Genomic DNA, 17,281 nt, shown 5'->3' on the forward strand with positions numbered 1-17,281 from the left:
TTTAGCCAAGGAAAACTTGGTGAGACCACAATTTGTGGAAAAGCTAAGAAACATCAGCGTTAAAGAGGGTACTTTGGTTGAGCTAGCTGTTAAAGCTATTGGCAATCCCCTTCCTGACATTGTTTGGCTGAAGAACAGTGACATAATCTCCCCACACAAACACCCACATATTAGGTAAGTTTTCAGTCCTAAAAATATACAGGTGTAAGTAAATGATCAAAATGTTACTCCCTGTGATGATGTGTATGCTGTAAAAAAATACATTTCTGTATTACAGTTAACTGAATTTACTTGTTTATTAGGATTGAGGGTGGTAAAGGCGAAGCTCATTTCAAGATTCCATCATGTACAGGATCTGATAGCGCATGGTACACTGCTACTGCTATCAACAAAGCTGGCAGAGATACCACACGCTGCAAAGTTAACATTGAGGTGGATGCAGTAATTCCTCAGCCTGAGAAAAAGCTTGTCATTCCCAAGGGAACTTACAAGGCCAAAGAAATTGCTGCACCAGAGTTAGAGCCACTGCATCTTCGCTATGGTCAGGAACAATGGGAAGACGGTGACCTCTATGATAAGGAGAAGCAACAGAAGCCTCACTTCAAAAAGAAGCTTACCTCAGTCAGGCTGAAGCGATTTGGACCTGCACACTTTGAGTGCAGACTGACCCCTATTGGTGACCCAACCATGATTGTTGAGTGGCTGCATGATGGCAAGCCACTGGAAGCTGCTAACAGACTACGCATGGTCAGTGAGTTTGGCTATTGCAGTCTTGACTACGAAGCTGCTTATTCCAGAGATAGTGGCGTCATTACTTGCAGAGCTACCAACAAGTTTGGAGTTGACCAGACCTCTGCTACACTAATTGTTAAAGATGAGAAAAGCCTTGTTGAGGAAACTCAGTTGCCAGAGGGAAGGCGAGGACAAAGAATAGAAGAAATAGAGCGTATTGCACATGAGGGTGGCCCCTCTGGAGTTACTGGAGATGATAATTTTGAAAAGACTAAGCCAGAGATTGTGCTACTTCCAGAGCCAGTAAGAGTTACGGAGGGAGAAACTGCTAAATTCCGCTGTAGGGTGACTGGCTACCCTACCCCAAAAGTTAACTGGTACCTCAATGGACTGCTCATCCGCAAGAGTAAAAGGTTCAGACTTCAGTTTGATGGTATTCACTACTTGGAAATTGTAGATGCCAAGCCCTATGATTCAGGAGATGTCAAAGTTGTGGCTGAAAACCCTGAAGGTGTTACTGAGCATCTTGTAAAATTTGAGATACAGCAGAAGGAGGACTTCAGGTCAATCTTGCGGCGTGCTCCTGAGATTAAGGCTCCTGCTCCTGTACCAACACAAGAGCATGGTAGAGTCTCATTTGAGGTTGTCAAAGCCGAGAAACCATCTGAGACCTCTAAAGAACCCAAGGAGGTGGTTAAGCTAAAGAAAACTGAGAGAGTAATCCATGAGAAATTAACAGAAGAAACAGAGGAGCTAAGAAGCAAATTTAAGCGTAGGACCCAGGAGGGCTACTATGAAGCAATAACTGCCGTAGAACTGAAGTCCCGCAAGAAGGATGAGTCTTATGAGGGTATGCTGAAGAAGAGGAAAGAAGAACTTCTTCATCATGCAAAAGAACTAGGGCCTGATGCTGAGAAGAATGAAGAGGAGGGTAAACTCACCATTCCCAAAGTCAAACCAGAGAAAATTGTGCTCTCTCCAAGCATGGAGGCTCCTAAGATCATAGAACGGATCCAGAGCCAGACAGTTTGCCTGGAAGATGAAGTACACTTTCGCTGTAGAATCACTGGTAAACCAGATCCAGAATGTCAGTGGTTCAAGAATGGTGTCTTAATGGAGAAGTCAGACCGGGTTTACTGGTATTGGCCAGAGGACCATGTCTGTGAATTAGTGATCAAAAATGTCTTAGCTGAAGACTCAGCAAGTGTAATGGTCAAAGCCATAAACATTGCTGGAGAGACCTCAAGCCATGCTTTCCTACTGGTTCAAGGTAAAACATTTTTCCAACTTGTTGCTGTTTGCATATTCAGTCGCATAAATGGTAAAAGTAATCCTCAGTCATTGTGCTTTGGCTTTGCTTTTAGGCAAACAAGTTGTTTCATTCACACAACTTCTCGAAGATCAGAATGCTAAAGAGAAGGACACCATGGTGACCTTTGAATGTGAGACGAACGAGCCATTTGTGAAGGTCAAATGGATGAAGAACAATGCAGAAATTTTCTCAGGTGACAAATACAGAATGCACTCTGACAGAAAGGTGCACTTCCTGTCAGTGCTGATAATTTCTATGAATGACGAAGCAGAGTACAGTTGTGTGGTTGTTGACGATGACCACATAAGAACCAGTGCCTCACTTTATGTTGAAGGTTAGTACAATGCAGTTTCTTCTTCTCATCCATCAGTGTTTATCAGTTTTGAGCAGTGAATTATTTGTCAAATGCACAATTTTATGTGTTACGCAGGTGCACCACTTGAAATTGTAAAGAATCTTGAGAATATGGAAGTACCTGAGACATACTCTGGAGAGTTTGAGTGTGTTTTGTCCCGTGAGGATGCTGAAGGCACCTGGTATTTTGAGAACAAAGAAATCACTCCTAGCCTCAAATATGTTGTGTCTGCACGTCGTGGTCGTCATAGCCTTTCTGTGAAAGATGTTAAGAAAGAAGACCAGGGAAAATACACTTTTAGAGTGGGAGATCTTAAGACAAGTGCCTCCCTTAAGATGAAATGTGAGTATGAGGCAACCGAGATTTAAAAGCATTTTTTAAGCTACCACATTTTCTAGCAAAACTCATTTTGGTTGTCATATAAATCTTACTTGAATATTTTTTGGTTCACTCTAGTGCGCCCTGTGACTCTGATGCAAGGTCTTTCTGACCTGACAATCTGTGAGGGTGATATTGCCCAACTTGAGGTGCGATTCTCTCAGGAAAATGTTGAGGGCTCATGGATGAAGAATGGCCAAGCCATTTCTGCTTCCTATAAGATTCACATGGTCATTGACAAAGTCACCCATAAGCTTCTCATTGAGGACGCCAGTAAGGATGAAGGAGGACTTCAGGTCAATCTTGCGTCGTGCACCTGAGGTTAAGGCTCCTGCTCCTGTACCAACACAAGAGCATGGTAGAGTCTCATTTGAGGTTGTCAAAGCCGAGAAACCATCTGAGACCTCTAAAGAACCCAAGGAGGTGGTTAAGCTAAAGAAAACTGAGAGAGTAATCCATGAGAAATTAACAGAAGAAACAGAGGAGCTAAGAAGCAAATTTAAGCGTAGGACCCAGGAGGGCTACTATGAAGCAATAACTGCCGTAGAACTGAAGTCCCGCAAGAAGGATGAGTCTTATGAGGGTATGCTGAAGAAGAGGAAAGAAGAACTTCTTCATCATGCAAAAGAACTAGGGCCTGATGCTGAGAAGAATGAAGAGGAGGGTAAACTCACCATTCCCAAAGTCAAACCAGAGAAAATTGTGCTCTCTCCAAGCATGGAGGCTCCTAAGATCATAGAACGGATCCAGAGCCAGACAGTTTGCCTGGAAGATGAAGTACACTTTCGCTGTAGAATCACTGGTAAACCAGATCCAGAATGTCAGTGGTTCAAGAATGGTGTCTTATTGGAGAAGTCAGACCGGGTTTACTGGTATTGGCCAGAGGACCATGTCTGTGAATTAGTGATCAAAAATGTCTTAGCTGAGGACTCAGCAAGTATAATGATCAAAGCCATGAACATTGCTGGAGAGACCTCAAGCCATGCTTTCCTACTGGTTCAAGGTAAAACATTTTTCCAACTTGTTGCTGTTTGCATATTCAGTCGCATAAATGGTAAAAGTAATCCTCAGTCATTGTGCTTTGGCTTTGCTTTTAGGCAAACAAGTTGTTTCATTCACACAACTTCTCGAAGATCAGAATGCTAAAGAGAAGGACACCATGGTGACCTTTGAATGTGAGACGAACGAGCCATTTGTGAAGGTCAAATGGATGAAGAACAATGCAGAAATTTTCTCAGGTGACAAATACAGAATGCACTCTGACAGAAAGGTGCACTTCCTGTCAGTGCTGATAATTTCTATGAATGACGAAGCAGAGTACAGTTGTGTGGTTGTTGACGATGACCACATAAGAACCAGTGCCTCACTTTATGTTGAAGGTTAGTACAATGCAGTTTCTTCTTCTCATCCATCAGTGTTTATCAGTTTTGAGCAGTGAATTATTTGTCAAATGCACAATTTTATGTGTTACGCAGGTGCACCACTTGAAATTGTAAAGAATCTTGAGAATATGGAAGTACCTGAGACATACTCTGGAGAGTTTGAGTGTGTTTTGTCCCGTGAGGATGCTGAAGGCACCTGGTATTTTGAGAACAAAGAAATCACTCCTAGCCTCAAATATGTTGTGTCTGCACGTCGTGGTCGTCATAGCCTTTCTGTGAAAGATGTTAAGAAAGAAGACCAGGGAAAATACACTTTTAGAGTGGGAGATCTTAAGACAAGTGCCTCCCTTAAGATGAAATGTGAGTATGAGGCAACCGAGATTTAAAAGCATTTTTTAAGCTACCACATTTTCTAGCAAAACTCATTTTGGTTGTCATATAAATCTTACTTGAATATTTTTTGGTTCACTCTAGTGCGCCCTGTGACTCTGATGCAAGGTCTTTCTGACCTGACAATCTGTGAGGGTGATATTGCCCAACTTGAGGTGCGATTCTCTCAGGAAAATGTTGAGGGCTCATGGATGAAGAATGGCCAAGCCATTTCTGCTTCCTATAAGATTCACATGGTCATTGACAAAGTCACCCATAAGCTTCTCATTGAGGACGCCAGTAAGGATGATGCAGGAATGTACTCATTTGTTGTTCCTGCTCAGGACATTTCTACAAATGGAAAGCTAACAGTTCAAAGTAAGCCCCTTTTGAACTATAAATGAATGTTCAGTGGGTTCTCAAACATTGATTTCCATTTTCATGAGGATAGTGAGTGTTTCATTAATCATTTTGTTTCTTGCACAGCTATTGGCTTCTTGGCACCACTAAAGGATGTTTCCACAGTGGAAGGAACTAAAGCTGTCCTTGAGGCTAAAATCTCTGCTACTGATATAACTTCAGTGAAATGGTTCCACAACAACAAGCTGGTGACAGCAAGTGATAGAGTCCAGATGGTTGTCAAAGGATCTAAACAGAGACTGGCTATTAACAGGACCTACGCATCAGATGAAGGACAGTATAAATTGATTGCTGGCAAAGTAGACTCAACCTGTAAACTTTCTGTCCAGCGTGAGTGTCACTCAAAATTTGTGTTATTATATATTTATTTTCTTGTTTTTCTTGTTTTAAATTTTTTTATAATGTCATTGTGTTTTATAGCTGTATCTATTGTTAAGCACATGGAAGACTGCGTTTGCACTGAGACCCAGAATGTCACCTTTGAAGTGGAGGTATCTCATCCTGGCATTGATGCTCTCTGGACTTTCAAGGGTCAACCTTTAAAGGCAGGTCCAAAGTACAAGATTGAGGGCAAAGGTACACACTATAGCCTCACTGTTTTGAATGCCATGAAGGATGAAGAAGGAGAGTACATGTTTATGGCTGGTGAGAAGGAATCTAGAGCAAGACTTACTGTATCAGGTATGTAGACATTCATATTGCTTTTTAAAATCAAAGTACATACTTTTTTTTTTGCCATGCACAATATGAGAATCATGTCAGGTGTATAGTTGAGACATTTAATTTTAATCTCTCCACTAGGTGGTGCTATAAATGGGCCACTCCATGATGTGACTGTAGCAGAATCCCAGACTGCTGAGCTGGAGTGTGAAGTTGCTAATCCTGCTACAGAAGGCAAATGGCTTAAAGATGGCCACCCCATTGACTTCAGCGATAATATCATAAGTGAAAACAAAGGTGCTGTCAGACGCCTTGTCATCGTCATCACCAGGCCACAGGATGTTGGAGAGTACATCTACCAGGTGGCAAATTCCAAGACATCCGGCAACTTGAAGGTTGAAGGTAAACTGTGTGTCACTAGAATACTTAATTGTTCATTTTGTTTTCTAATTTGTTAGAAGTTATATGGAATTTATTGCTTTTTTTTATTCAAGCCGTTAAAATCAGGAAGACAATAAAGAACCAAACTGTTACCGAGACCCAGGAGGCAGTATTCAGTCTTGAACTCACCCATTTAGATGTGAAAGGATCCCAGTGGATCAAGAATGGTGTTGAGATTCAACCAAGTGATAAATTTGAGATAACTGTCCAAGGCATGGTTCACACCCTGAAGATCAAGAACTGTAACACCCAAGATGAATCAGTCTATGGGTTCAAACTGGGAAAACTCTCTGCTAATGCCAGACTCAATGTTGAAAGTATGTTTTTAATTATCTTTCAAGTACAAAGTTAATTAAATCTGTCTGCTGTTGTTAGATGTATTTCAGTACCCTTTAATCTCTTTTTAGCTATCAAAATTGTGAAAAAACCAAAGGATGTGACATCACTACTGGGTGCCACTGCCTCATTTGAGTTGAGTTTGTCCCATGATGACATTCCAGTTAAGTGGATGTTTAATAATCAGGAGCTCGAGCCATGTTCAAATATTAAAACACTGTCTGAGAGGAAAGCCCACAAACTTATCATTCAGAGTGTTGAAGGTCACATGGCAGGAGAATACATTGCTGTGGTCGGGCATCTGCAGTGCAGTGCACATCTTCATGTTGAATGTAAGTGTTTTGAGATATTTTTTTAAATAGTGTTCACCTTGAATGTGAAATTTGGCATTCTAAATATGTTTCTTGCATATATTCAGATTTGGGAGTCACCAAACCTTTGAAGAACATTGAGATTCCAGAGACCCATGTGGCAACATTTGAGTGTGAAGTTTCACATTTCAATGTTCCATCGATTTGGCTGAAAAATGGAGTTGAGATTGAAATGAGCGAGAAGTTTGGAATTGTGGTGCAAGGCAAACTTCATCAGCTGAAGGTCATGAATGCCAGCCAAGAGGATGTTTCAGAATACACATTTGTTTGTGGAAATGACAAAGTCTCTGCTACTCTGGCTGTAAAACGTGAGTAATTAGTACGTTGTCTGTAAGCTTGAAAGGAATATAAAATTACTATCTACAGCATATTCACAAATGCTTTTTAAAATCTTTCAGCAATTCTGATCACATCCATGCTTCAAGACCTCAATGCTAAAGAAAAAGACACTATTACATTTGAGGTGACCGTCAACTATGAAGGCATCACCTACAAATGGCTGAAGAATGGTGTAGAAATCCGATTCAGTGATAGGTGCCAAACTCGCACCAAACAGTTCACTCACTCACTCACTCTCCGAAATGTTCACTTTGGGGATGGAGGAGACTACAAGTTTGTGGCTGGATCTGCTGAAACGTCTGCAAAACTCTTTGTTGATGGTTAGTTTTGTTATATTTACAGCTGCCTTTATGTAACTTAATAGACTGGCTAACAAAAATCTGTTTTCTAGCTCGTGTGATTGAATTCACCAAGCACGTTAAAGATATCAAGGTAACTGAGAAGAAGAAGGCTATATTTGAATGTGAGCTCTCTGAACCCAGTGTCCCTGTGATGTGGATGAAGGATGGGCAGGAACTTGAGATGTCTGACAGGTACACTGCAGATATTGCTTAACAATAGTTTTTTTCTTGTTTAAAGAATAAATCTCACTAAATTTTGATTGATTAATGCTTAAAACAAGGGATGTATAACATACAATTCTTAGGGCAAGAACTGTTTACTAACTGCTTGCGGCAGGTTATCTGCACCAGATTATCATTGGCTCTGCTTGACCCTATGCTTATTTGCACTGCTCTTGGTAGATTGCGTTGGTCATTATGAAAATGATCTGGCTGTGTCTGTGTTCTTTAATTTGTGCATTGTCAGTAGATCAGCTGCAGAACTTTCCACTCCCCTCTGTTCTGTTATGGAATTGTCGTCTCATGCCAATTTGTTTTGTAAATCTGGCCCTTAGTATTTTTGCTTCTTAAGTATAATATAATCTTGTTTTAAGGATGTATATATAGTTTTACTGAAAAAACAGACAAAAAAAAATGATTAAGAAAGTGATTATTTGCAGTCTATAGATCTAAATTCTGTCCATAACTTCCCCATTCTTTTAGATTCAAAGCCACCATTGACAAATTCCTGCAGCGTTTGATGATCCAGACAGTGCGCATGTCTGATGCTGGAGAGTACTCTGTGGTTGCTGGTGCAAGCGTTTCCAAGGCAAACCTCATTGTGGAGGGCAAAGATGTCCGCATCTCTGAGCCTGCTGAGAAGGACATCACTGTAACTATCCATTGTCTTATTACAGTCACTTGTTAAACGCTATCTGTGTTCCATGGCGAGACCACTTTTTTCCCCTCTCTTTTCATGCTTTCCAGGTGGTTGAGAAACAGAGGGCTACATTTGAGTTTGAAGTTCATGAGGATGACATTGAAGGCCGCTGGCTGAAAAATGGTGTTGAAATTCAATCTTCTGATGAGCGTTTCAACTATGTGACAGTTAGAAAGACACATCGTTTGACAATCACTGAAACTTACAGAAGTGATGCTGGAGAATACACTTTCATTGCAGGAAAAAACAGGAGCACAGTCAATCTGCATGTCCAGAGTGAGTGTACAGTTCAGATATCTATAAATATATTTAAATAAATGCTCAGTTTATTTATTATACACACTGCTGTTCAAAAGTTTGAGGTCATTAAGATTCTATAAATCTTTTTTTCTCACCAAGGTTGCATTTATGTAATCAGAAATACAGTAAACAGTAATATTATGAAATATTATTAAAGTTTAAACTGTTTTCTATTTTAATATCTTTTAAAATGCAATTTGTTCATGTGGATAGCCAAGCTGAATTTTCAGCCATTATGCCAGTCTTCAGTATCACATGATCCTTCAGAAATTGTTTTGATATACTAATTTTGCTCAAGTATCATTTCTTATTATCATTATCACAGTTGAAAACAATTGTACTGCTTCTTATTTTTGTGGAAACCGTCATTTCAGGATGCTTTGATAAATAGGACGTTCTAAAGAAAGGCATCTCTATAAAAAAAAATGTAGTGATGGAAAAGTCTTTACTGTCACTTTTGATCAATTTAATGCATTCTGACCCCAAAACAAATGAATTGAAATGAACTTGTGTATGTACAATACTTAATCTGAATATATGTCTTTAGCTCTTTCTGTTGATGACATACCATTATATTCCAAGTGCATTGTACAGCTGTATCAAAGTGGAGCTTTATTTATAGCCCATATAATATCAGCAGTGAAGTTGATTGTCTTGGTCTAATATGTGTCTCAATTTAATTCAGTCCCCGAGCCTCCTCAGATCATCAGGGACATGCAGCCCCTGTCTGTTGAGGCTGGCAAACCTGCACGTTTCTCTGTGGAAGTGAAAGGAATTCCTCAGCCTCAGGTATCTTGGTATAAGAACTCTCAGGCCCTGTCTTCTGGGTTCAAGTGTAAGTTCCTGAGGGAGGGAAATGAGCACATTTTGTTGCTCATTGAGGTCTTCCCAGAGGATGCAGCTCAGTACAACTGTGAAGCTAAGAATGACTATGGAGTAGCCACAAGCTCTGCTTCACTTAATGTGGAAGGTGAGCTCATTATCAGACTGTTGTTTAAAACCAGTATTAGGCATTAGTTTTAAATTCTTTCATATAACTAACATTTTAACACAAACATGATTTTTGTAAACAGTTTCAGAAGTGGTTTCTCCAGACACGGTGGCTCCAGTGGCTCCACCAGTAATTATTACCTCACTGCAAAATACCTCTGCTGAAGAGGGAGAATCAGCCAAATTCCAGTGCCGTGTCTCTGGAGATGGTAAGGCTCAACCCTGTGAATTGAACAACTGTGGAAAATAGAATATATTCTAAATTCTTAATATGCATGTATAATATTTTTTGTGGATTTAACAAGCGTTTGTTTGATTTGTGCAGATCTGAAGATTACCTGGTACTTCAGAGATAAGGAGATTGTGGAGTCTGAGAACTTCAGAATGTCTCAGTTTGATGACACCTGCCAGCTTGAGATCTCCAGAGCATATGTTGCAGATGCAGGCGAATACACATGTGTTGCACGCAATTCTGGAGGAATGGTCTCTTGCTCCGCTGTTTTGACTGTCAATGGTATGTGCAAACGTTTAGGTTCCTTCTCTCCAGACAATTCCATATTTTTTTCGTTGAACGACCTGACCTTTTTTTTTTTTTTTTGGTTTGGCTTATTAGCATGTTCCATTGCTTAATACAGGTTTTAGATGTCATGCATGATTCTCAGGTCATTAACTTAAAATACACTTTGGACAAACTGTTTCTCATAGGGATCTCATTATCATTATGGATTTCACGAGACAGGTGTTTAGTTCCACTGCCATCTATGATCTTACCAAGACCAGGACCCCATTATTTACTGTGCATGTCAAAGGCACTGTTTTCCATCAAAATTCATAGATCATTCAAACGCGATATAGAAGTGTTAAAAGATACAAATCGCATCACCTCTCTTTCATTATTGAGAGAACTAACCACAGACCATTAAAAACCAAGCTTTATTTTTCAGTGAATAGGGTTTTTCCCATAAATCATCAGTATAAATAACATTTTAAATGGAAGGCTCCTTTTGCTTGTCATCATCTTCATGAATTTTGAGAACTCATCCATGAAATTCTGCCATCTCTCACTACAGTAATAATCTGTTATTTTTTAACTTAAATGGCAGTTTGACATTTATAAGTGTCTAATGTTATTTTTTTTATCGCTCAGATCTCAGTGTGAGAACAGTAGGTAGGCAAAGTGTTTCGAGCACTGGAATGACTCATTCGGAGATGGTCACCTCCCAGAGTGAGACTCATTCTTCCACTATGCAAACTTTTGAAAGTGTCTCTACGGTGATGATGTCCACAACATCTGTTAAAAGCATTGAGGTCCAACAAGTTACCTCTATGGAAGAATATTCTACAAGCCCCACTTTGACCCTGAAAATGAGTGATGTCATTGTCAGCCTGGGTGATGTGGCTCAGTTCAACTGCTCCTTCAGTGGACAACCATTTACTGAAATTATATGGGATCATAATGGAAGGACAATCACAAATACAGAAAGGGTGCAGTATGTACATCAAGGCGGGCTCATTTCTCTCATCATATTCAATGTCCATCTTGGGGACCAGGGAAGTTACTGCTGTACTGTTAAAAATAGAAATGGTGAAAATCGAACATCTGCACAGCTCACAGTGGAAGGTGGTTATAGATTTTGTTTTGCCTTTGATGCTCATTTCATCCCATCTGCTTCCTGCTGGTGTTTTGTTATTCTAAAATATGTTTCATGTGATTATAACCAACTTTAATTTTTAATTAATTTACAATGTAATATCCCATGTAATCAATTTTAATATTTTAAATAGTTTAATCCTTCACATGCCTGGCCTAACATCATCCTCCATCTTACTAAATTTTTTTTTGTTCTTATCAATGCTAAAATATTTTGCTGAATAATCCCTAATAAATTTCCCTAACTTTATTCTCACTCAGCTAAAGAAGCGAACCCTAAAGAAACCCTCGTACCTTCCGGTTCTATCAGTAAATCTTCTAAAACTGAAAATGAGTCAAGTAAAAAGGCCACTGACCAAGAAAAGCAGGAGTCCTTCCCGAATTTTGGAGCCCTGACAACAAAGTGGCAGATAAGCCGACATTACAATCCTGATGTTATCCCTTTGTTGGAGCGTGACATATACGATGCAATGCAGCCAGAGTTCCTTGTGAAACTGTCCCCAGAATTCCTTGCCAAACAAAGGGAGAGTGTTTCTCTTTATTATGTAATCAAAGGAACCCCCTCTCCATTCGTTGTATGGCTACACAACCAGTTGAATGTTGAAGAGCCAAGGTCATACTCCTTGAAACATGACGGGCCATTGTGCTGCTTAAATGTAAAGAATATTGGTTCTGAACAAGGGGGCACACATTCTTGCAAGGTTATCAATGTTGCAGGAGACAAAACATGCAGCACTCATCTCAGAGTGAAGACAGGTTTGCATTTGCATTCACAACATGCAAATGTTGTCTCTATAGGAGTCTGATAGTGACTGCAGTAGACACCTGTCACGGCATGGGTGATCTACAAGGGAGATGTGGTCCATTTTCATTATGTTTGAAGGAGAAAATGGGTTTATAATAATAAGAATGCACAGATACTAAAATACTGCATAGAAACTGCATGATGTGCTGTCACACATAAAATATTTGTTTGTGTTTTTACAGTGTCTAAAGTGGATGAGGAGGCCAGTTATGAAGAGGAAGCAAAAGGTAAATGATTAAATACAAATTTTGTTGACTTATCATTTATTTACTTCATTTTGTTGTGAGGCTTATTTATTTTTTCTGTATATATTTTTGTAAAAAAATTATTTTGCATAATTATGTATCTATAGGTTTTCCCACCACTAACAAAGTACTTTATATATATAATATATTGCATATTATGAACATTTTATTGAACCATTTCATCATTTTTTATTCAGTGTTTTCTACCTCGACTATATCAACTGGGGAGGACTCTTGCACAACAAGTCTTCATTTAAAAGAAAAAAGCAAAACATTTGAACTCCAGCCAGAGTGTAAATCATTTTCAGAACCATTAGAGAAAAAGCCAGAAAAGCCCGTTTTTGTAACAAAATTCTCATCAGCAATCGCAACTTTTGGAAACACGGCTAAGTTTACTGTGATAGTTTCTGGATTTCCTAAGCCAGTTATTCAGTGGTACCACAATGGCCAATTGATAAAATCCTCAGCTTTTTATACATTTGTCCAAGAGAAGGAAGAACATACTCTTGTCATAATTAACATTACCAAAGAGTTGGAAGGAGAGTATTCTTGCAACGCGAGCAACCGATTTGGCAAGTCAACATGTACATCCTATCTTCATGTAAAGGTGAAGGACATAAAGGAGCAAGAAGAGACTTTTGGGCAGCCTCCATATTTCATCAAAGCAATTGAGCATGTGAAGTGTGCAGCCGGTAGCCATGCTCTCTTTGAATACACCGTAACAGGGGCTCCACTTCCTGATGTTCAGTGGTATAGAGGTAGCAAACATATGCAGCCTAGTAAGTACTGCATCATTGTGAACAATACAGATGGGTCTGGCTATTTAAAGATATTAGGCATTCAGCAAAGCGACAGTGATCTTTACTCTTGTAGGGCATCTAATCCTCTTGGAGAAACCTCTTGCACTGCAGAACTCGTTGTATTCTTGGAGACAGCTTCTGAAACCACTGAATCACGTTTGTATAGTGTCAGTCTTCCAGAACAAGTCAGGACTAGCCTTCAGCAAGGACAACAGATGGTTTACACCACTGGCACTGAAAACAGGCAAACTGTTACAAGTGGGCATATGGGTACCTTGCATGCTTTAGATATATCTGCAGCCACTGTGCACATGGAGCAGGTAACTCACCAAGCTACAGTGATTCAGTCTCATGATGTGCAGAAGAGAGTAAAAGTTGCCCCTGCCCAGCCAATGCCAGTGGTGGCAACTCCTCTGAAACAGCTGCATATGGCTGCAATGGCCTCTGCTGTTCAAGAAAACCAAGGCTTTACTGAGCAGCACTGTCATCAAATTGTTAGTCCAGACGTACGAAAGCTTGAATTGAGTGTTGAGGAGCACTCAAAACTTAAATCCGCCATTTCAGATAGTTCTACACCTCTTAGCATAGTGAAAGCTGAGGATTTGATAAAAAGTGAAACTGAAAAGATACAAACAACTTCAGAGCCAAAGGTTATTGTTAGTGGTCCTCAAGTTGAAATTAAGTTACCAATTCTACGGGAAGAATGCACAAAAATTAAAAGTCCTGAAGAGGAGAAAAGCTACAGAGTTACAGAAGGGGTTAAGTTATTGTATACTGCAACATCATCGGAGAATGTAGCACTTACAGAAGGTCATACTTCAGAGCTAGCAACTTTTGAGTCCATTGAATGTTTAGCAGAAAAAGAACAAACCAAACCAGTGCTTACATCAGTCAGTGAGACTAAGCACACTCTTTTAAAAGAAAAAAAGTTTGAAATGCATAGTCCAGACAAGGAAACTGCTCAGCTCTCTAAAGAGCCAATATTAAAATCAGCCCTGATTACTGAAGAAAAGAACAAGCTTCAAGCTGACAACACCACTGGAATACCTATTCTAGAGCATCCTTTTTCAGTCCATTCCCAAAAAGAAGAGGATCAGGTGCTTAATTTACAGCTTATCAGTGACCAAGGCACTCTTTTGTCTGAGGGCAGATTTACTAGTGAGAAGCCAGGTTTCGAGCAGGTGGATGTCAAAAAAATGCCAATTCTTTTGCACGCAGTTTCTTCTGATGACCAGACAACGTTTTTTTATGAACCGGCAACACAGCTAGCATCCAAGGATACCACAATTGTTGTAAAGCCCAGAGAAGAGTTTCCTGCCCGATTACATCTTCACTCGGTGCAGTCGAATACTACTTTATATAAAGAAGGGTTACTTTCAGTCGAAAAGCCAGATGAACAGAAAGCCATCCAGAGACAAGAAAAAGACCGTAAATTTGTAGCCACTAAAGAAGAACGTGTAAAACTAACTTCAGATTATGCCAAAGGTCTTGATGTGATGGTAGAAGGTCTTAAGATTGAGCGCAAAACAGAAGCCAGACCCTTGAGTGTGCTTCAGGTAGTCTCACAGACTGATCCGCTTTCAAAGGAAAGCCCTCTGGTCAGTGAAGTCAAGCTGCATTGTGCAATTGTGCAGAAAGAGGATTGGTGGAATAACATGCATGCAGCATCTGTGTCAGAATCTCATTCAATAGAAGAGGGTCGCACAGACAGTTTCAAAGCAGTTGAGAAATTTACTTGTAAGACAGATGTAGAACCTAAAGTACCGGTTCAGTCTTATCATGTAGAGGAAAAAGCCATATCAACAGAAAGTTGTGTTTCTCTTGAGGCTGCAGAGCAAGACTTTGCAGTTCAGATTCAAGAAGGTCAATCTGTAAGGCATTCAATACTTATGGAGGAAAAACATACTCTGACAGGTGAAATGTCTCAGGGATTTACCAGATCAGAGGCAACTGAAATAAACATTACAACTCAGCCACTAGAACCTCTTTTAGTAAGTGAATCGCAGGAAAGCAAAACTCTTCCAAAGGAGCTTACCTTTCTAATTCCTGTACCAAAATCACACAGCTTGGACATCAGAGAACAGCTGGAAATGACACTTCGATGTGCTGTGGCTTGTGAGCAACCTTTGCTTTTGGCAGATGTAGTGCAAAATTTAGAAGTCGGGGAAGTAAAGGAGGTCAGGGTGCACATGGAACCGAAATACTTGATGTTCACTTACCTTATTACAACAGCTGGTCCACCCATTGAAATTACAATTGCCTTCGAGGGTGAATACCCACAGACAGCAGCTCTTAAAAATGAGTTTCATGCTGCTTTCTACTCCATGCTTAATCAGGAGAAACCCATCTTGACCTCTGAACAGTCAAACATCTTAAAACTTGACAGACCTGAGAGATTGCAGTTTAGCAAAGCTTCTTCATATCCATTATCCTCAGCAATATTAACAGAAAATGTTGAAGTGTTTGCAACACCCAAAATGCAGTCTGCTGCTCTGCAAACAGAAGCTAAAGTCTCTTTGCAATCTGCAATGTCTCAAAAGCAAACTGGTATCCAGGAGTCAAGGCACGATGTGACTCAGAAGACTGTTGAATCCAAGATGGAGATCCACAGTTTCACTGAGACTGAACACAGGGAAATTAAAATTGTTTCAGATATTACGGTTGATGCACCTCACAGGCAGGAAACTGTGGAAGAGCCTATGGATGTTCTTATTCAAGAAGACAAACGAGAGGAGGTTTTAACAGAGGACATTTGGCCTGAAAAGCTCTTTTTTGAAATACCATTAAAAGATATTAATGCAGAGGAGAATTCCAAGGTTACATTGTCTGTGAGAATAAAAGGTGTAAAAAGTGTAAACTGGCTTTTGAATGGAGTATTGATAAAATCTGGCAAAGAGTTCAAATGTTTAAAGGATAATGACTCTTACACACTCTTAATCAACAAAGTTATCAAGATGAAACATGAAGGTGAATATACCTGCGAGGCTGAGAGTGAAGCTGGCAAGATATCATCGTCATCAAGGCTCACTGTTGTGTCAAGAGGTTGGACCGTGTGGATTTTGTCATTTTAGATGAGATAGATAATTCTTAACAATTCAACTCAGACCATCACTAATTAACTAGTAGGCAGCTGCTACATCATCTTCCCACTACTTCACAATTTCTTTAAGAATTATTTTCAAGAATACATTGTGTGCTAAACATCTTTCCACCCTCTTTCAAAATAATGGCACATTTTTCATCTTCTGAGTTCTTCAAGCATGACCATGTCATGTGTGATTCTTTATCACCCTTCTGCTAACGCTCACATCACTTTTTTTCATGTTATCCCAGGATTAGTCATCCCTTCCTTTCCATCTCTGATGCATTCTGATATATCACTCAAGTCAGTTGTCATAGTATTGCCCATGTAATAATGTTTTGTATTTTTTTCTCCTTGCATATTTCAGTGCCTCCAGTTTTCAAAAAGAAGATTTGTGACGTGCAGAGCAACATTGGTAGCCCAGTGAAGTTTGAATGTGAAATTGAAGAGACACCCAATGTGACCTTCAAGTGGTTCAAGTCTGGCTCAGAGATTAGACAGAGTGACAAATTCAGGATCATCAGCAGGCAAAGCACATCATCTCTAGAGCTCCTCAACCCAACAAAGGATGACATTGGTGAATACAGCTGTCGCGCTTCAAACAAGCATGGTAGTGACACCTGCTCTGCTAACCTGAGCATCACTGGTGAGTGGACTGGTTTTGAATTCACATGCTTTGCTTTAGCTGCTGGCAACTCTTTAACAAAGGTTACTGATTTTCAAGGTTTCACTGTTTTGTTTTTTGTTTTTCCTTGAAATCCAATCTGCACTCTTCTGTATGACACAGTTGTGTACGTTTTGTAATCTTACATAAACAATATATGTTGCATCTTAAATTCTTTGTGTGTAGTGATTATGAAATCACTGAAGACATAGAAATGTCCAAATCTTTCAAGCTCTTCCTCTTAATGTTATTTTTTATATTCTCTCTTTTTTAATTAATATAATTAATCCTCCTGGGATCAGTACTGCCTCTCATGTCTGAACCAGACACTTGGAAATTTATGTGATAGTTTTAAGATCTTTCCCAGTGACTGCCCCCCCCCCCCCCCC

The 17,281-nt window shown here is 39.7% G+C and overlaps 1 protein-coding gene across 1 annotated transcript in view; it reads left to right on the forward strand.

Moving 5' to 3' along the window:
• ttn.1 (titin, tandem duplicate 1) overlaps positions 1–17,281 on the forward strand; it is a 143,868-nt gene that overhangs the window by 10,490 nt on the left and 116,097 nt on the right. Inside the window, 23 exon segments of the mRNA XM_016445598.1 lie at positions 6–174; positions 303–2,002; positions 2,097–2,378; positions 2,475–2,741; positions 4,634–4,906; positions 5,015–5,278; positions 5,369–5,629; positions 5,750–6,010; positions 6,103–6,366; positions 6,457–6,717; positions 6,804–7,064; positions 7,155–7,415; positions 7,487–7,628; positions 8,139–8,307; positions 8,403–8,631; positions 9,341–9,625; positions 9,729–9,854; positions 9,971–10,159; positions 10,793–11,266; positions 11,558–12,052; positions 12,284–12,328; positions 12,544–16,188; positions 16,596–16,874. Coding sequence (XP_016301084.1) covers positions 6–174; positions 303–2,002; positions 2,097–2,378; positions 2,475–2,741; positions 4,634–4,906; positions 5,015–5,278; positions 5,369–5,629; positions 5,750–6,010; positions 6,103–6,366; positions 6,457–6,717; positions 6,804–7,064; positions 7,155–7,415; positions 7,487–7,628; positions 8,139–8,307; positions 8,403–8,631; positions 9,341–9,625; positions 9,729–9,854; positions 9,971–10,159; positions 10,793–11,266; positions 11,558–12,052; positions 12,284–12,328; positions 12,544–16,188; positions 16,596–16,874 — 10,602 coding nt within the window.

Source organism: Sinocyclocheilus anshuiensis, unplaced genomic scaffold (genome assembly GCF_001515605.1).
Source record: "Sinocyclocheilus anshuiensis isolate Anshui unplaced genomic scaffold, SAMN03320099.WGS_v1.1 scaffold179, whole genome shotgun sequence".
NCBI classification, from domain to species: Eukaryota; Metazoa; Chordata; class Actinopteri; order Cypriniformes; family Cyprinidae; genus Sinocyclocheilus; species Sinocyclocheilus anshuiensis.